The sequence below is a fragment of the Artemia franciscana genome, chromosome 7 (genome assembly GCF_032884065.1).
Source record: "Artemia franciscana chromosome 7, ASM3288406v1, whole genome shotgun sequence".
NCBI classification, from domain to species: domain Eukaryota; kingdom Metazoa; phylum Arthropoda; class Branchiopoda; order Anostraca; family Artemiidae; genus Artemia; species Artemia franciscana.
Genome location: NC_088869.1, coordinates 19,776,035 through 19,796,327, shown reverse-complemented (window position 1 = coordinate 19,796,327; position 20,293 = coordinate 19,776,035). Strand labels below are relative to the sequence as shown.

The window sequence follows — 20,293 nt, the reverse complement described above, 5'->3', positions numbered from 1 at the left end:
TGAGAAAAAAAATTGAACTTTTCTTTCTTTAGCAATTGAGACAAATAAGCATCTGAGCAAGGCCTTGACCTTACCAACCTATCTGATTACCTAGGACAAAACAGTATAACCAAAATGAATTATCCATGTCCATGCAAAATTGTCGTTAGTAAATGTAATCCATTGTAAAATTACAAGCAATTACAGACCTCAAATCTAATGAAATATTCTCAATGAAAACATCTGAACAGGGCTTCCCAGTGAAATAGAACCTTGCCTATATGGGTTATTCCTCATTTGCTTTTAATCCCCAAAGAAAGATTAAAAGGATCTATTTTCCTTATTTTTTGTATGCTTAATCTCTACTTATTCAGAAATTGATTGCCCTGAAAATAAAACCTGTTTTTAGGATGCTGAATTTCAATCTAAAAAAAACTAACACAACTTTTTTTTTTTTTTTTTTTTTTTTTTTTTTTTTTTTTTTTTTTTTTAATAGTATTGCTGAAGCAAAAAAAAGTTAAAAGCTCATAAAAAGCTCATTTCCCTTCAATTTAAATTCAAATTTCCTTTTAAAATTCGTTGTAGTAATTTATAGAAGTCAACAAATAACCTATATTTCCTCAGGGAAATTTATTTAAGTAAACAGATTACCTAAATATCTCAGGGATTCATTTGGCATTTATAATTACTTAGGAATTAGTATCAGTTTGCTGTTTTCTTCTATATGTTGGCCCTTTTAGTATCCCCATGTACTTACAGGTATGTAAATTGATTTTGAAACTTTCAGGCATCAAACTTTTGGAAGCTTTTGTAAACATCAAAGTGACCTCTAATTTGCTATTAAAAGATAGTCTTGCGTTTCTTGTCAAAGCCCCTACACATTATTTCGTCAGGTATCGAATTTAACTCAGTTTCTATTTACTATACACATGTATTTACTAACAGTACTGGTAAATCATCACAAAACCGATCTGCAATTGCAGCTACGTATGATCTTCCTCCAGCCAAATTTATTCAAAGCTTTGTCCTCTACTTCCTCTCCATAAAGTTCCTTCTTTCTTCAAATCTTTCCTTGTGGGTTCTTTCCACCCAATTGCAGGCACCTCTTGCATTTTGTTTGGGACCCGCTGGATTACCAAAAAGCCCAATTTTTGGTGATCTATTATCCTTCCTCTGTAATATGGTACCAGAGGGCAAACCTAAATTATGCAAATTGCTCATATAAAACAGAAGAATTGTAGATACATCAGAAATAATACTCTAGTGTTGCCAGCAGTAAAGAGCGATTAGCCTTGAATGTTTTTTTTTTCAGAGCCACCCCATATGAAAAGGATGGTCTTAGTAAATTCAGAGGTGGCTGATGCAATAGGAAATTGAAAGTTCTAGTGCCCTTTTTATGAATCAAAAGAGATTGGAGGCCAAATAGCTCCTTCCCATGTCCTTTGTAGTCACCATTTCCCCAAATATGTTAGTCACTTTGTCCAAAATAATCAAAAGTCAAATAACTATGTCTTGTGGGAACACATGGCCTCACATAGTCCTTGGGACAAGTAATGTAAATTGTCAATTTTCTACATATATGTCTTGTTATTGGGAAAGGGGGGCATGTTTGATCCTGGGTCTTCAGTTGTCAAAAGGGCTGATCCGTAAAATCTCAAGTAACAGCTGAGGGTATTAAGTTGAATCTTGCAGGGTAAGTTTAGGGTAGTCTTAAATTCGCTAAAAGAAATATGTTCATAATACCACTGCACTAGAGTACTACGATTACTTGATTTGACTTCTGTTCCTACCTGTAAATGCTTTACTTCTACTTATGACGACTGCTCTACTGGTGACTACCATTACTACTTGTTGCTACTACTGCTTCTACTTGTGATATACTGCTACGAATGGCGACTGCTACTAGTACTTGCGAATACTAGTGGTAATTTAGACCCCTGTTACTAAAGTTTAAACTCTCGGGGAATTTTGAAGGGGATGTCGAATCCAATCAAAGGATATTTTCCGCATCCAGGTTGTCAAAATGACATCTTTTCACTACTCACCAAGCGTAAAATCACGAATAAAAGAGTTTAAATAGGCAGATATAAAGGGGACTGAATGGTCCCTCTGATTTACATTATTCTCTTATTCCATTTTAACTCATGCGTAATACTTTGAGTATAATGCCAGGAGGGTTTTTTCAAGTATATTTCTTAGAAATTGTTGAATCAAATCCTTTGTTCAAGAGTTATCCAAAGCCTTGATTTCAAATTGAATGAAATTTATGCCGATTTATAGAATTGATGAAAGATCACTGTCTCATTAGCACTCTACGGAAAACTAAGTGTATTTTTACGTTTTGTTATTAAAAGATTGAAAAAAAATCTGTTAAATTATATCTAGAATTTTGAATTGCTTGAATTTCCAAGAATTAATATCATTATATATTAAACATTTGGTTAATTTTCAATAGTTCGCTCCTATCATTATGATGTTGGGTCTTCTAAGCAGAAGTAGCCTTATTCAGTTACTGACGTCTATTCAGCTATTTCATTCATCAGTCTTATCTAGTTACTTACTAAGCAGCTTTTTTAAGTCATATAGAACAATCGTATTACTCCATCCTTTACAACATTTACTAGAAACACACAGGATCTAGCTGGATCTTGTGGAAAAAGAACCATAGGCTGCCTGATTCCCTGTGGTTCGTTTTCTACTAGATCCAGCTAGATCATGTCCCAGATATCATATCCCAGATTTTACATTATTTTTGTATATGAAGATGCAGTTTTTGAAAAAAAAATTGTGGAATTGGGATCGTTAGAACTGCTAATGAAGACACTTTTTATGACGAATTTTTACTTTTTGTTCAAACACTTTAAATGTGTAAATATTAGAAAAATATCTCGCATGAATATGCACATACCCATGCACATATCTATGCAGAAACTTCTTCCATTGTTGGGAAGAGGGTGGGTTCATAAAAGCTTCAAAGATAAATATGCTACACTATAATTTTTGAAACCATGGCAACAATTATAAGAATCTGAGACATTTTGACTGGATACAAAGGAAATTAATTCCCCAAATTACGCGCTTGTTCAACCTCATTTCTCCCTCCATATGCAAATAAGATGCAAAGGACCATAATTATTTATAATGTCGATTTAATTAGATTTAATGAGGTTTTTTTTTTACTTAAGTTGAAAACAATTTCTTTGCAAACAGAGACAAATATGTGTATTTTCATTTAATCGTTTAACTCTCAACATTGATTACTTGGAGTTTATGGTCTAGGGAAACACAGCTAATATAAATTAAATGATGAACAGTCATCAAAAGACAGTTAACCAGCATTAAATTACTTTACATTCAGTTAACTACCCATAACGTAAATGTTTTAATGAATATTTTTAAGTGGCAATGTAAAGTCATGCCTGTACGCAGAAGGCAAGAATACCTCCAAGATTGGCCAGAGGGACTTCTCGACTCCCCTAAAAAGGTAGTCTAAGGATATACTGTTTTGTTATTACCTGCCTCTCTTCTTCTCGCTTTTAAAAATCTCTGGACTTAAAGACTTGTGCTCACTTGTGTGTGAAATCAATTCGTATTGTATTGTATCAGATCAACGACGCTTCTTGACTACTAAGGTCCCTGCGTCGGTCCTGCAGTGCATTTCTTCAGCATGATTCGATCTCTGGGTCCCATATTACCAAGCTAAGGTCAAACCCACTGCGCCACCACAGGACGAAGTCAATTTGTTGATAGCAGTGATGTTTATTTTAAAATTTGTAAATTTTTAGTGTTATTGACGGGGAGTTCAGAGAATTCATAGGACGAAGAGGAAAAGATGATTTTGTTACATTCATTGAAGAAAATATACGGAAGCTCGTGCAACTCGTATCGGAATTCGTATAATGGCAGTCACGGTAAGTTTAATTTTTCTTTTTGTTAATTTTGACTTGTGTTGTTATTATCACTTCACTGAAAAAAGCTTGAAGTACCAAGGTCAGCGAAAGTTAAACTTGACTATTTGACATGGTTAACTGGAAACCAAATGGTAATTAAGTTTCGCAATTTATTTTTAACACATTGAAAAATTACGTTCATATTCATTGTTGTTAATTTTTAACGAGTTGGACAAAAGTTTCGCCAGGGGGTTCAAACCTGCCTCCTTCCCTGGATACGGCCTTGTATTGAACCCTGTTCTAATTTATCATTGCAGCTGCTGAATTTGCCACGGTTTATCACATGAAACAATTACCAAAATCACCGTGTCCGTCTTATCTTGAAATATCTGAAACTTCGTAATTTCACAGAAGACTTAAAAGAGGCTCGAAGTTTCAACCACTTTGAATTCCGACTAAAAGAAAATAGGAAATCAATAGGACTTGGATATATGGTGATTTAACACAGGGAGACGGAAATTAAATACCACTAGTGCCGCCTAGGGTGTAGTACCTGAAGACATTATTAAAATAGTAGAACATTTCAAAGAGAATTCGATATTTGATATGGTTATTCCAAAGGCTATAAATTTGAATTTTATCTGCAAGTGATGATTAATAAATATTTTGTTCGAGGATTATTTTAAGTCAAACTCGAGTCTGCACAATTAGGCCAAGGTTAGCTTGAGATTGTCTTCACAGGCCAAGTAGGCTAGTTGACTTTTAGCTGGTAGGTCTACTTGAGTCAGAAGTAGGCTTTCTTTATCCGCCTCTGCATTCTCAAGTGCATGAAAAGTCGAGCACGTAAACGTTTAGGGTCAAACAGAGTCGCCAACCCTGGATGGTATCGGTGATTTTTCTTTTCAATACGCGCTAGCTTTCACTCCTTAACGTCTTTCGTACTTTTTGCGTCTTGCTTAAAAAATATCTTTGGTCAAACCCTAAAGGATAAATAATCGTGCTTCTTAAATAAGTAATCTTGGAATATTCGAACGTAGTACAAGAGTTGGTGCTAATCTGCCTTTCGCCATTCAAAAGTTTGCTAAGACTCATCAAATGCCCCTCTCTATGGTAATCTTTAGAAAGCCAAAAGTAAGAAATGGTGGAAAATTCTCCAGCACACCCTACAAACTTGTGCCATCCTAATAGTTTGCCACGATAAATTATATCTTAAATCTCACATTACTATTGCCACAATAATAAATTATGCTTGACAACTTACCTTAGGTCGCTATTAGTTATACTTGTAATTCAGTCACCATGAGTGTTCGCTTCAAGGTATATTATTATGGTTCCATCTCTTGGTATCACTGACTACTGACACTTTTATTGGCTTTTTTTTCGCTTGTGTGTTGTAAGAAGTTAAACGAATCTTTATATTTAGACTAAAAATATTGACAAACAAAATTGTTTACATTTTCTTTTCACATATTCTAAACCAGTAACATAAGAAAGTGAGCAGACATCTACGTTATAGTCACAATCTAAGATTATTATTAGTAAAACATCGAATTCTTAGTGACTTTGAGGGTTCGCTTAAAATATATTTTTTCAAATCAGTCACAAACTGTTGATAGTTTTATTCCCTTTTTTGTTCGCTTGTGTGTTGTAAATGATTTTTCTACTCGAATTAAGTGTGTTCTTTATTTACCAGCTCGAATTATCGAAATGTATTTGAACCTATTGAAAATACAACAGGCGAAATAAAAACCGAATCCTTTTCCGCAAACATTTATCTTCGAATAAAGAGCACTATTTTCTTATTTCGTTGATGACGGTGATGAAAAACCGCCTAGTAGGACGATTTTGCTCATAGGATTAAATTGCTCTTAGATTTTCAAAAATTTGCTTAGTAGCGGACAAAAATGCCGAGCTGTAGAAGCGAAACTACGACACATAGAACAACGCGACCTAGACCAGTCTAAAGCCAGTGAAACATAGATGGCGGAATATCTCAGAAAAAATCCTTACGCAGTAGGACTTGATTTACCAAATAGAATTATCGAATTCTAAAGCAGGAACAAAAGAAAGGGAGTAAAAATATACGTTATGGTCTCATCAAAATACTTTTTTTTCTTAAATCTGGTGCTGTTTGTTGCTTTTAATTCTGTTTGGGGTATTTGATCTGATATGTTGGTTTCAAGTTATCTTGTCATAAATTATTTCAGTTAATATAGGCTTGAGGTCGATCTTCAATAACTATGAAACTTATTATGTAAAATTGCTGATGTTATAATAATAAAAGCTACTGCAGTGCTATAAAAAATTTAGATAACTTCGAAGACCACACTGTGTTTCCATGACGAAAGTATAACAGTTCTAAATAGTGATGAAACGTTCTAATAGACAGTGAACAGATATAAAAATTTTAACTGAATATTTCGAACACATATAGTGTTCATCATCAGCAGTAAAACTCTGTATATGTGTTCGAAATATCCAGTTAAAAATTTTATATCTTTTCACTGTCTATTAAAAGGTTTCATTCCTATTTTGAACTGTTATACTTTCGTTATAAAAAATTTGCAGTTTTTCTTTAAAATTGCTTATATTTTTTTTTATTGTAAACGGTTTTCAACCCCATCAATTTCATTTAAAATGAGGTATTAAACAGCTCCATCTGAGCTATTTAATAGCTATTAAACAGTGCTTTCTGAGGGAAAGAAAAAAGAAATAAAGAAAAAAAATGATGCCGTATATGCAAAATATTGTGGTTACAGCCACTTTTCTTGATTTTCAAGCCAATATATTTCCCTTCTTGTTCAAGCCAAGAAACGGAAATTTTCATGTATATAGCACCAGGAGCCTAGTGGCTTTGCCCCTGGTTCTGACGCATGCCAGGCTTCTATACATGGATTCTCATTGCCGCTTGTCTTATAACTCCTGACGTGAGCCTCTTCTTGATATCATGACGTTACCACAGGTTTGTTGAAACCAACCTAAGAAAAATATGAATTACTACGAAATACGAATATTACGAATACGACCTATTCAGATCGTTTTTGTGGCCAGTCTTTGCTGTTCCTTGTTTCCAAAGCATTTATTTCATTTTCCATTTTTGTTTATTTGCCTCAAAAACTGTTTTCCACGTCTTTTGCTTTAGCAGTTTAGATTCATACATCATCTCAATTAATTTGTGAAGAGATTATAGATAACAAATATGTCTTTTTCAATTTCCAACCACAGATCACTGTTCAACGGCAAACCTTATTGATTATGTTAATTGTAAACCAAAAACTGACAGGATCAATAGAAGATACTAGGGTATATACGAGTGCTGTTATTGATGTTAAAAGTAAAGATCACCATCTAGTTGTGTCTGGCTAATTTAAAGCTGACATTTCGAAAGGGTAGCTACATCCCGGGAAGTTATTATGTTGGTAGACTCTAGGATGAGAATTTGAGAAAAACTTTCCAGGAACAGTTGAATACTAGACAAGAGTTATAATCTATTCCTTTTATTATACAAGTGATGTAATTTTTCTAAGCCGCTTCATATACATAATACTAGGATTCATCTCATCTACGGTTTTGTTAATCATATCTTCATGCGGGCTAAGATTGATGCTGGGTAGAGATGGATTAGGGATCACCTCTTATTTATTAATCATATTTTATAAAAATTACACTTCTTCTTCCAGAGGGATAATCACCATTCTAAGAAACCGGGTAGGGGATGTATTAATTTTATGGTCATTGGGGCTAATGTTTTACTCTAGGAGCTGAGACTATATATTTTTAAGATATTTATATTTATCAATCATACCAGCAGCCATAGCAGCCCCCACTCCTGTCTCATCTTTAGTTCACTCCTCTACACTGGTAACAGACGGCATCTATTTTATGATTCGTCTGTCTCCTTCATTTGAAGAGAGAGAGGATGCTCCCTACTTCTTACCATGGGGGCTCTAACATTTTCTCAGGGTTGGGCGCATTCTATGACTTTTAGGGGGTGTTTCCCCCTATTTTCCAAAATAAGGCAAATTTTCTCAGGCTCGTAACTTTTGATGACAAAGATTAAATTTGATAAAACTTATATATCTAGAATCAGCATAAAAATTCGATTCTTTTTATGTATCTTTTAGCATCAAAATTCCGTTTTTTAGAGTTTCGTTTACTATTGAGCCGAGTCGCTCCTTACTACAGTTCGTTACCACGAACTGTTTGATAAATGTGCCTTTTTTTTTACCTTTATGTTCACAGTTGCTTTTGACTTTGTTGTACAATGTTTGTTTATTCCCTGAAAGTTTCTACTATGGTCCATGGAACTTCCTGAGATACTATCAATATGTCTTTTTGGCAACCTTGATGCACATAGTGCGTTTTGATTTTGATCAGTACCATCTGTACAATTATCTGAAAGTCGCCTTAATACCCTAAGAAGTTGCTGAGATATTTTTGATATGCCCTTTTTCAACCTGAATGCAGGTAGTATCTTATCATTGAATTCAGTTTGCTCTCTGATCATTCCTTGAAAGTTAAACTTGATATCAAAAGCTGTTCGTGACATGTTGCGGATACTGTCTTTTGACAATTTGTTCGGGATTTATCTCAACATGCACCGAAGGTTTCAGCTTTATACTTTAAGCAATTCTTGTTATATTATAGGTTCATCATTTTGACGAAATGGATGCACATAGTGTCTTTCGATTTAGTTTAGAATCCTCCCCCTGCATCTTCTGAAAGCGTCTACTAAATACTCTTAGCCGCTCTTGATATTTTGCAGACGCGCCCTTTCGACTACTTAGGTGTATATAGTATACTTTGACTTTGTTCGACACCCTCCTCACCAATGATTGAAGGTTTCAACTTAATACCCTTAGAAATTACTAAGATATTGGAGATGTGCTTTTTTGACTACCTGGATGCACATTTATTCTTATGATTCAGTTCGATTTACTTCTCAACCTTCTCCTTAAAGTTTAAACTTATAACTCCTAGCTGCTCAGTTATTGTATACTAGCCATTTTGACAATCATGATATCAGTCTACTTTTAGTCTACTTTCATGTTTAATTTCTGGTCTGACATGTTGAGAGCCAAAATAATTAGACAATATCAACGCGGTAGCTCCCGAAAATGTCTGGGACAGCACTGCAGCGCAACTGTGACTATGACTGGGGTCTCATTCGGAACCGGTTTTAGACTGATTGGAAACCAGTAACATCTGGATTGCCTCGTGGGTTGGACCTCACTTCCTCAAGGCCATGGTCACACAAAAGTTGCATGCGCAATCAGTTAGCGATTCTAGTCTCAAAACAGTTGCCGGGCGGCCGCTGGGCCTTAGTCGCTCCTGAGCCGTTCTTGGTAGTGCAAATGCGTCTTTTTTACGACCTTGTTACACGTAGTACACCATCCTGACTCTCATACAGTTCACCACCCTTCTCACCATCCCCCAAGACCTGAGTACTAAATTGGATTTCAATAAAAGGGGTACCAGAATTGATAATAAGTAAAATACGCTTAGCTACATATATATATATATATATATATATATATATATATATATATATATATATGTATATATATATATATATATATATATATATATATATATATATATATATATATATATATATATATATATATATATATATATACTTATTGTATAATATATTAGTTCTTCATCACTTTTTCGATGGTTTTATCTCCGTGGGGCTCTTAGAAAATGTAAATTTTTTAAATTACACCTTATCTACCCATGAAAGTTTTTGCCCAGAAAATTTCTTTTCCGCCAAAAACTGATCCATGCTACCCCGCCCCTCCTTAGGTAGTGCTCATTTTCACATTTAGCATTTATCTTGTATTGACTAATTCAGTTTTAAGGGACACATTTGTATCTGTGCTTTTCCTATATCACAAAATGTTCCAGGAAAGTCTAAAAGGATTTGTTAATAGCAAGCATAATTACATGTGAAGAAAAAAGGTCTTGACCAAACATCGCAACCATCTTGAGGTTTTCGCTCTTGTAATGTATTTAGCCAGTCTTCAAAATTTATCCTTTTATAAATATTTTAGTTCGGAAAAACATATTGTCTAGTGTCTGCAAATGATTGACTTTTCTTTTCTTTTCTAGATAATGAAGTAGCTGGGCAGTAAATTTCGGAACCCTCTGTATAAGCCTGTTCTCTGTTGCATTCGTCTTTTTGTGTATAGACGCTTATTTTTACATAAAAAGACAGTGCAGCAGAACTGGTTTCTTATAATTTTAAAGTTTAAATAAAAAAAAAAACAAGGGTTCTAAACCTCAAGTTAAATAGAATCTCAGTAAAATTCGCATATATTTTTTTTGCTCCCCTTTTTATTTTTTACTAAAAAAATAGAACCCTCAAAAAATTTTAATCAATTTTGCTTCAATTTTTTGCTCATCCTTCACCTAACGAATTTACTGCTCATTGAAGCTGTGCAATTATGTGGCCTCTGCTCCTGCCAAAGAACCTCTTCCTGACTCAACATACAACAATATTTTTTTATTTTATATTTTAATATAAATTTAATCAATAAAATATTGTTTCTTTCTATTCTTGCAAACTGCTTGTTGTTCTTAGAGCTAGGGATAGTTCATAGGGACGGAGTACCAAGATAGAGAAAATTAAAATAAATACATACTATGTTTATCAAAACAATTTATGAAGAGCACTTACTATACACGAACAACTATTGTATACTTTCAACTTTAAGCATCCCCTTTTAAGAAGGGGATGCCATGAAGGAAAAGTGATATTGTGGTTATGTTTCAAAAACAGTTTCGACAGACCTATTTTGGGCCCGCCATTTTATATTTGCGGATTAATGCTAAACTTAAAAAATGTAGCTAGGACTTTTTTATATATAGAGTGAACCTGATAAAAGTAGGAAAGGGGATCTTGCTTGTTCAAAAACCCCAATACCGGGGTTTACTGTATCTATATGCTTACTAATGGCGAAGTAATAATAATCATAAAATGACTAAAATAATTCATTCTTTCAAATATATTGACCATCGGGTAAAGAATAATTTCAATTGAAAATATATTGCGTATTCATTGAAGAGGCAATGCTACTAATTGTTTTGGGGAGTTAAATGAGGGTTGCACAACTCATATTAATGGCCTTTTCCGTTTCTTTTTGTGCTGGATTTCTTCATTCAATTTAGTCTGTTTGGTTTAAGATTGTTAACTTAGAGGATTCGACTTATGCCCGCTCTGATCTCTAAAATTGTGTCTTTTCTTTCGCGAAAATGCATCGTTTTCATGCATTGAATTTTTAAATCAAATAACAGTGTATACAGTACTTTTGCGTTGACGATAGCTTCTGGTCTATGGATGAGCATCCTAGCCCCAAAAAACCTTTGGGCGCTTTCACGAGTATCTAGGCTTGTATGAGAAGCCTAGAGGAAACTTTTAAGAACCTAATAAAATTATTGAAGAAGAATATTTATCGTCCTTCAAAAGAACTATGCAGTAAGGTCATGGAAATATGGCATATATTTTATGACATTTTACAAAATGTTGAAGATTAGCAAAAAAATATATAAAACGCCTTTTAAACCGTCAATTGTTGAAAAGACGTCATACTTTTGACTGTGGGGGAGACCTGTACTTAACGCTTTCGGTTTCTAAAACTCATGAAAATTTGGTTATAATAGATTTTGAGTTGATTGTAAATCGAAAGTAACTCTAGAACTAAAGAGGTTATAGCGTTAATTATTCATAGCATAAGTGCAACAACATTTTTCATAAGCTTGCTCTTTGGGAAACAAGTTATTTCTGCTGTTGTAATTGAAAATACCCTTTATAACAATTTTTTTGCCGATTCGAGATATAAGGCTCAACCTTTTTTCATAGATTGTTGGCAACAGTAGTATTTTTTTAATAATGACTTTAGTGCAATCAGGCTGTCTAAACATAGGAAATGACTATCCCTTGTGAGGTGTTTCTTTACCTACCGTAACGGTGATACTAGTATATAGCTAGTAAGAATGGTGGATACTCAGAAGAATATCCATTGACACCCTGTTATATCTCTAGAAGCCGTATTATTAATCCTTTGGAGGAGTATAAACAGCTTTCTATGAGCTCTGCAGAACACGGGCATTCATTTTTGGGAACAAGCTTTGTGTAAGATTTGCAGAGAAGTATAGTTGAGATGGATGGCATTGTGTCCATAGAAGGTATAATTTCACCATGCTTTCTTGCCCAGAAGGAACAAACCCATTCGAGAATATCTACCGCGTGAATGGATGGTGAAAATATTTTTTCACCATCCACCACGAAAATATTTTTGAGGAGATTTGATTAATCAATATTCTGTATAGCTTTACCTCCAAAGATGAAACCAGGGTGTTGCACGATCTTTGACTGACTAACTGATTTTTTTTGTGTGTTCTCTCTGTCTTTGATTTTTGGAAACTGACCCTCTTGGCAATAGATAACTTTTCTGTCTCCACAAGATATACCTGTGGGTACCGGGAAACCTAGGTTGTGTCTCCATTTCTAAGGACATTTATCAGTATCAGTAAAAAAGTAAAGAGAATTCTTTACCTCAAAACAGCGTCGATCTGAAAACACTGTCAATTAGTCCAATCTGTTTTAATGTATTGCACCTTGCATACGGTAAAGCCCTGCTTGTCCATAAATGTGGTCATGATAAAAGTTGAAAAAATCAAAAAGAAAGTGTTCTCCACTAATATTTAATATTTGCACCATAATGCATTTTAAATTATATAAGCCGATTTTTTTTCTGTTGACAAGATTATTACCTGCCCTTTAAATAAAAATGGTTAATGGCCTCTTTTGAATTATATTATTGAAAACAGGAAGTTTTGCATAAAAAGCAAAAAGTTCAAACCAAACGAGAACCAAAAAGTAAAATCCAAAAGATTTTGCATAAACTTAGTTTGAGCAAAATAATTTTGATAAATCAAGCAGAAATCCATAAGAGAAGGAAACTTAAAATGAAAAGAGTGAATGAAAGCAAGCTTAGAATGAACGTAAGTTGCCGTAAGTAAGGGCGGTGATGTCTAGTGCGGGCTAATCAACAAAAAACTTCAAAAATCCCCAGAAAAACCGGTAATTTAAGGCCATACTTAAAGTTTATTTTAGCTCTTTGGAAGTTTCGAGTAGGGACTATAAGAATGATTGATAAAACCCAGCAGATTAAATACGATTTTACGTTTTATGTCTTGATTCCCCGAAGTGTAAAAGGAGCGCTCTGTTGTGCTGGTCGATACAGTTGTAGTGATTAAAATATTAAGTAAGATATGGATGTTCGGAGAGATTGCTTTGCCACAAATATTTAGAAAATCAGTTGCATTGACATGGTGTGCCTTGTTCCTTTAGAGAAATTTTTGCCAAATTTTTCTTTCCGCCATCAAACGTTTAAGGTGTTGTTTTCCAAATCTTCATAAATTTCGATCAACTTCAAAAATGGCTCTTCCATCTCTTTACTTTCTTCACTATTCTGTGGATAAGTGTGAAGCAAACAGTGAAACCCTTTTAAAATATTCTTGTGCTTTAAGAGACGTTCTTCTATAAAGTTTTATACTTTCAATCCAGCAGATGAATAAGTTAATTCTTTAAAATTGGTCTGTGCTTTCGGCTGAGACATTTCTTCTGTGTATCTGCCTGTCTACAATCCTGGTAACACTAATTGTAGTTCCATTCAATTTACCATTTTTGGCCAAATTTCCATTCAATTTGGCCAAAGAAAATAAAATCAGTGAAAAATAGAATGCTAAACTTTATTCTGCCGTGGGGGGAGGGAAGGTGTCAGCACGCCATAAGTTGAACACCTTACGAATCGTGCATGTTTTTTCAATATCTCTGGCGGGGTGTCCATATTGCTGATGGACGGGTTCTCTTTAGTAACAAACGTAGTGAGAGCCAATTCAAGTTTTTTTCAATTTCTTTTTGTAGCTCTTTAATGTTAACAATGCTTGATATAGCAACAGGGCCCTTGACTGATACCTAGTGCTTTGCTCATTTTGCTCATTTGCTCAACATGCAACCTTCCACCGTATTATACGGTGGAAGTTGTGAAGATTTTAGAAGTAGAATAGCCAAGGCTTAGGGTCTTTATTTCACAGTTAAAAAACAGTTTGAAAGAATAGGAAAATAAGTCTGCAAATCAATATTAGAATATTTGAAGGTACAGTGATGACAGTGGTCAAATATGGCTCTGAAGCATGAATGGTCCGAAAAGTGGATGAAGATTTACTAGATGTTTTCCTCAGGAATTTCCTAATGATTTTTCTGTGTAATATGGGATGTGAACTGTTGTATAATTGAAAGCGAGCCACAAAACCGTGCTGGATGCTGGAACCGTGCATCCAGTTAAAAAAAAAAAAAAAAGAGAATGTTTACTTAGAAGCAAAAAAAAAGATGGCTAGCCAAGAAAAAAACAAAGACTAAGCTTAATCTCCGCTGTTCAATTCCGTAGCACTTGTTTTAAAAGCATAGACGATTTCAGTGTCGAGTCACGGTAATTGCTAGGTCAGCTATTTTATTCATCGACATTATAGAAGTTATTCCATATCTTCTCTAACTCGCTTGAATATTCACCAGTCTGGAATTTCGGGCACTAATACCTTTTCTTCAATTTTTTTTGTAATACCTGCTTTAAAAAAAAAGAAAATCATCACTGCCTCTAATATTTCAAGATATCTCCTCATAATGAGAATGTATCCAACTTTCAAGATTTGTCAGACAATATTTATTCTTAAAGAAAAATAGATGGCTAGTATGGCTTTCTAAAAAACATTATTTATGTCTTAGTCATAGGTTTCATTGTCCTGTTGAAAGGAAGTAGACTCTTGAAACGTACAATTCTCTTGGAAAATTTTGACTTGACTCTTTTCACGGAGTATTTTCTGCTTTCTTCATTCATTTGTTGGATAGGTAGGGTATCGCTACCCTACCTATTTTGTTATAGTGTACTAGCTGATTTATTTCGGCAATTTTTCTTTGAGCCGCAAGCCTGTTTTCACGTTGCTCGTGTGATTCCTCGGCACGATTTTTTTAATTTCTCTTTGAGCCGCAAGCCTGTTTTCACGTTGTTCTTGTGATTCCTCGGCACGCTTTCTTTTGACCCCCCCCCCTCCATGGAAATTTCTATCTTCTAAGGGTAAAGCTATCACAAACCACTATCAATAAATAAATGAAACTCAACACGAAAGAAATAAGAATAAATAGCCGAGTCAAATTCAAAAGTAGAAGAAACTTGAGCAGGGTTGATGACCCCAATGCCTTCTCTAGACCAGAGCATAATTTACACTTTACTGAAAAAACAAAAACCGTGGATGGTCAGTTTACTTTGATAATTTTTTTATTTATGAGAGTAAAAAATTGAAAACGTTTAAAATTTACTTTGCTTTCAGTAAAGTGCAAATTAAGTTCTGGTTTCAAGAAGGCATGGGATTTTTTAGCCGTACTTAATTGTGTTGCGAGAGCAACACTTTGGTTTTGTCCCGTTTTTTTTTTTTTCCTATGCCGTCTATCCCAGCTTATTCCTGGAAACTGGTAAGGGTCTAACCTGTGCGGTTTTTACGGAAAGTGTGGACCTCAGGCCGGATTGATGAATATGACATTACATTTTGGAAAGCTCCGTAGAACTTTTGCCTGGGGCCAAAAAGGATGGTTTTTGCTTGTCCTCGAGCCAGAGCCTATGGTGTGCGAAGTGAAGTGGAGTTGTATAGCCTATGTCAGAAAGGAGTATCTGAAGTTGTGTAGCAAAGCTTTTGTTTCATCAAATCATGTTTCTGCTTTCGAGTGGAAAGCTCCGTTCTAGCAGGCAAGCAGGCAGGCACCAATTTCAAATTGAAGATGGACTATAATCTATAAGTGTTAAATATATGCGGCAGTTCCCCGGCCCTACAGCCAATATATCTTCTTTGAGTGATAAATAGGAAAATTTACAGAAACAAAAAAGTGCGATTTTCCCACGGGTCCGAAAGTGCTGCCATCTATTGTTTCTACCCATTTCTGTTCGTGATTTCAGCTGACTTTACCATTCTTTTTTTCTACTTGCGATTGCAATAGAGAAATGGTATCAGATATGCCTCTTAAACTTTAAAAGTTCTCTCATTGCTAATGAAATTAAAGCTTATCCTTTGCTCCTTTTTAAGTGGTGGTGTTAGAAAGTTGGCCTCCGGCAAAAAAGTCAACTTTTGAACCAAGACAGATAGAATTTTTTTTTCAACGGCAATCGATAGACCTTGATGAGCTGATCAAAATATATGTCATCCATTTTTTGGTACAAAAATTAAATCATGAGATATATCAGTTTGAAAGTTTCTAGGGGTTGACAACTTCAGTGGTAAGGTACACACTTAAACCAAAAATAGGCCAATACCAATTGTGAGATATGTAGAGGACTTTGAAGCAACAGTCGACTATTAGCTTATAATCATCTTTGGCAATGAGGGGTTTGCAACTTTTGCTGATTGGTGTACCTATTATCTGTTTCTGGTGTAATTGATGGTAAGAACAACTTGGTTCCCGATTGCAAGACATGTAGGGGAGTTGTAAGTAATAATCAGCTGTTACGCTACAATGATCTTCAGTGACGAGGGGTTTGCAACTTTTGCTAGTTGGTGTACCTATTATTTGTTTCCGGTGAACATGATGTATGCCTTAGTTGTCAAACACCTTAGGTCCTCAGTTTTATTGATTATTAGCAAGCGTTCGATTCTCTTGATTGAAAAGTTTTAGCAAAGGTCTTATCCTTGTATGGTATACCGGACAAATACATTAAAATTGATTAGTGCTATGCACGAGAATAATACTACTTTGTTGAAGGTAGGAAATGGGATTAGCAACTGTTTTTGTGTTAGATTAGGAGTTAAGCGGGGTTGTGTTCTATCCCCCTTTATATGGATCATTTTGATCGACTTTGTCTTAAAAAGCACAGGAAAGGCAATGGGAGACCACAGAATCAAATAGGGAGAAAAAACTCTCATGGACTTAAATGATACTGATGATTTAAGCATCCTAGATGAAAGTTTGAGCAAAATGAATGAATATTTTGAGGTTTTGCTAGTTCAAGGTGCTAGAATAGATTCGAAAATTAATGTTAAGATGACTAAGTCACTAAGGCTAGGAATAAGTGAAGATGAAAAGGTGGAATTGAGTAACGAAAGATTGCTCAGATGGGCAACTTCATTTACCTTGGTAGTATTATTAGTAAAGACGGACAGTTAAAAAACAGTTTGAAAGAATAAGAAAATAAGTCTGCAAACCAATATTAGAATATTTGAAGGTACAGTGATGACAGTGGTCAAATATGGCTCTGAAGCATGAATGATCCGACAAGTGGATGAAGATTTACTAGATGTTTTCCTCAGGAATTTCCTAATGATTTTTCTGGGTACCCGGTTGACTGACCGTATTTCAAACAGTGGGCTGTACGAAATGTATTGTTCAATCCCGTTTTCTAGGACTATAATGAAAGAAAGGTTGAGCTGGCTAGGGCACGTTCTGCGGAATAAGGATGACACATTGCCGAATACTGTCCTTTTTAGCTAAACGGAAAGCAGGTTGTCCTCGTCTGGCGTGCGAGGATGTTATAAAGAAAGATTTAAATTAAATGGGAACATCCTGAGAGGGTGTAAAGAAGGAGACTTTGAATAGATTGGGATGGAGGAAGAGTGTGTGTAGCTGTGTTGGCTTCAGGCAGCTTGGTGCTGTGGTGAGTTTTTGGTAGTATTAGTAGTAACTCACTATTACTTATTTTATTGCTTACTAACTCTTAAGCATTGTTTACTTAGCTGTGTACAATTTCCGCCTTTGCATCTGGAACTAATCAGAAAACATTTTTATATTTTCCCTTATTTCAATTGAAGTCACCGACCATTCTTTTTTGTTTTGCTTACAAAGATGCCCCTAATCAAGGCATAAAACCGCTGTCGGTCATTATCGGTGGTTTACAACTTCTTTTTCTATCTGTGATTAAAAATGGCTGGACTATTGTGACATCGGTGTTTTGTAACTTAATTTGAAAGGAAGTTGAAACCCCGGAATCTGAATTCGGTGATGAACTTTCGCGAAAGCGTCCACAAAATGATCCAATCAAGAAGAAGAAGGAGATTAAGACTGAGAACACTTTGTTCAGCATGTAACAAGAGAAGAGAACTGTTCCTTCTCTTTTTCATCTTGATACTAAGATTTATTTCTTTTTTTATGGTATTCCTTGTTATGAGCGTACCGAAACTGACTCAGTCAGTAGAAAAGGCAAATTATGGGAAACTTCCAAATATCTTGTTGATGCTAAATAATTACTGTACAAGCCTTTAGTTAAGCGTTTTTTCACGCTGTATGGCGATCGTTGATAAACATGATAAGTCTAGCTAACCCTTTTTTAGAATCATAGGTCTTGGGAATGACAAAATCAGTTTTGTAGCTGCCACATGGATGAAGTGGCATTTTCACAACTTATGAACAGCTTTCGTAATGACTAGAAATATAATTGTGGCAAATTCGTGGCAAGTCCTGCTTCAATGGTTGATAAAATTCCTGAATATCTATAAAATTTACCCTTTCACCTTTTTTTCCTCTTTCCTTTTAATTGTTGGCTCCTGATTTTAAACTGCCATCTAATGAGGGTTACTAAAGCTACAATATTTTTTTTTGTCGAGACATAATGTTGACATACGGATCTGAAAATCATGGCAAATGTTTTGGGAGTCGGAAATTTGAGACTTCAATGAAAACAGAACTATGTAGTATTAACTGAAAAAAAAAATCTCCGCAAAATAAGTTTTCCAAAGGAAAGTAAAGAGCTACATTAAACCAAAAGTCAGCAGAATTTTCTGACATAAAATTACCAACTATCACCATTAATAGATAAATGAAACCCAAAACGAGCAGAAACTGAGATGATTTGGGCTGACGCCCCCAATGGCTTCTAAAGACCAGCACATCATTTGTACTTAGCTGAAAATAATCATTATTTCAACCTGAATGTTTCTATTTTTCATAATATCAAGAGGAAAGAGCATTATAATAGAGATAGCTGAAAAGAATCACGACGAATGAATGTAGATTGACCGTTTAATAAAGGCGTCAGCCCTAGGACTGACGCTTACGCCAAGAGGGGTCAGCAGTAGTACTGATAGTAGCTGTAGGAGAAGTAATTGCAGTAGTGTGCAAATATTTCCTCTTTGGTCAACTGATCATTCCTCTCATCAATCCTTGTAAGTTTCAACTTAATACAATCAGTCATTCCCGAGTACAGCCCTTTTGAAAACTATTATGTACATAATGTGTTTTGACTTCATTCAGCATTTTAATCAACATTATCTGAAAGCTGTTTTTTTTTCTAACATTAAGGGTCAGATATTGCCTCTTTCCTAGTAACAAATACTAAATGCACACAATTGGCGAATTGCGTAACTTACATCCCTTGTCCTGAGGGCTTCGTTGTTGTTTGACATCCCCAAAGATACAGTTTTAGGATCTTTCAACTATGCTGAACAAAATGGTTATTATAAAGAAACGGTTTCTTAATAATTTACCATTATTCCAAAATACATGCAAAATACATCCTGTGGACTATTCTATAGGATTCATTTTTGTGTTAATTCTTGAATTTTCATCATAGAAGGGTAAGATAAAGGTTAAAGAAAATAACTTGCTCGCTTAAAAAAAAGAAAAAAAGTAACAGAAATACAAAAGCAAATACTAGAGGATATTCTAAACAGTATATTCAACCTATATTTTGGAATAGATAGAATATTCCAAAATCCCTTCGTTTCTTCATTCATTATTTTGTAATGCTTTGGAGCTAAATTTTACATAAGATGGGGGCGGGGGTTGATTTTCCAGGGAGTTGCCAACGGGGGGGGGGACTAAATTGCAGGGGAATCTCGCGAAGAATTGACGACATGGGGGGAATCAGCCTAGAACCATTTTCTAGATATTATCCATGGAGAACGGGGATAAACAGCTATAAATATTATCATAATTGTAAGCAGAAAGATATTTAGAGCTGGGTTCAGGTACAGTGAGGGGGAACTCTAACACCCATCGGCAAGTATTGCTTTAATTACTTCAACTATTATTGTCTACTTCAATCTTCCACCATTTGAATATGATTTTAGTTTCTGGACTACGTGCTTCTTATGAAGGAGGGGGGGGGGGGTAAATTTTCAGGTACTTGGCGGTTTAGACCAAATAAGATAAAAGATTATAGAAAAACCAAAATAAAACTAAACATAACCAAACTTACTGTGAAAGCCATGCTTAAAACAATCATTTTGGGATAAATGAAATACACTTAGGACTTGGAGCTGCATAACGTAATAGTTTCCATATTATTCTCCAAATACTTTCAGGAATATAGTGATTCATATTGAAAGACAACATGTACCATTCCTTATCTGTCTTGTTACAAGAGTCAGAGAAAAAATTG

General features: G+C 34.9%; 1 protein-coding gene and 1 long non-coding RNA gene across 3 annotated transcripts in view; one reads left to right on the top strand and one right to left on the bottom strand.

Annotated features, from left to right (window-relative positions):
• Positions 1-10,428, top strand: part of LOC136028955 (thioredoxin-related transmembrane protein 1-like) — a 19,218-nt gene extending 8,790 nt beyond the window's left edge. Inside the window, exons 3-4 of the mRNA XM_065706953.1 lie at positions 3,765-3,890; positions 9,984-10,428. Coding sequence (XP_065563025.1) covers positions 3,765-3,879 — 115 coding nt within the window. The 3' untranslated portion in view covers positions 3,880-3,890; positions 9,984-10,428. The remainder of the gene's footprint in view (positions 1-3,764; positions 3,891-9,983) is intronic.
• LOC136028958 (uncharacterized) overlaps positions 1-20,293 on the bottom strand; it is a 25,108-nt gene extending 4,815 nt beyond the window's left edge. For both annotated transcript variants that reach the window (XR_010617925.1, XR_010617926.1), the window contains exons 1-2: positions 20,111-20,293; positions 942-6,847 (exon numbers count right to left, since the gene is read on the bottom strand). This is a non-coding gene — a long non-coding RNA (uncharacterized LOC136028958). The remainder of the gene's footprint in view (positions 1-941; positions 6,848-20,110) is intronic.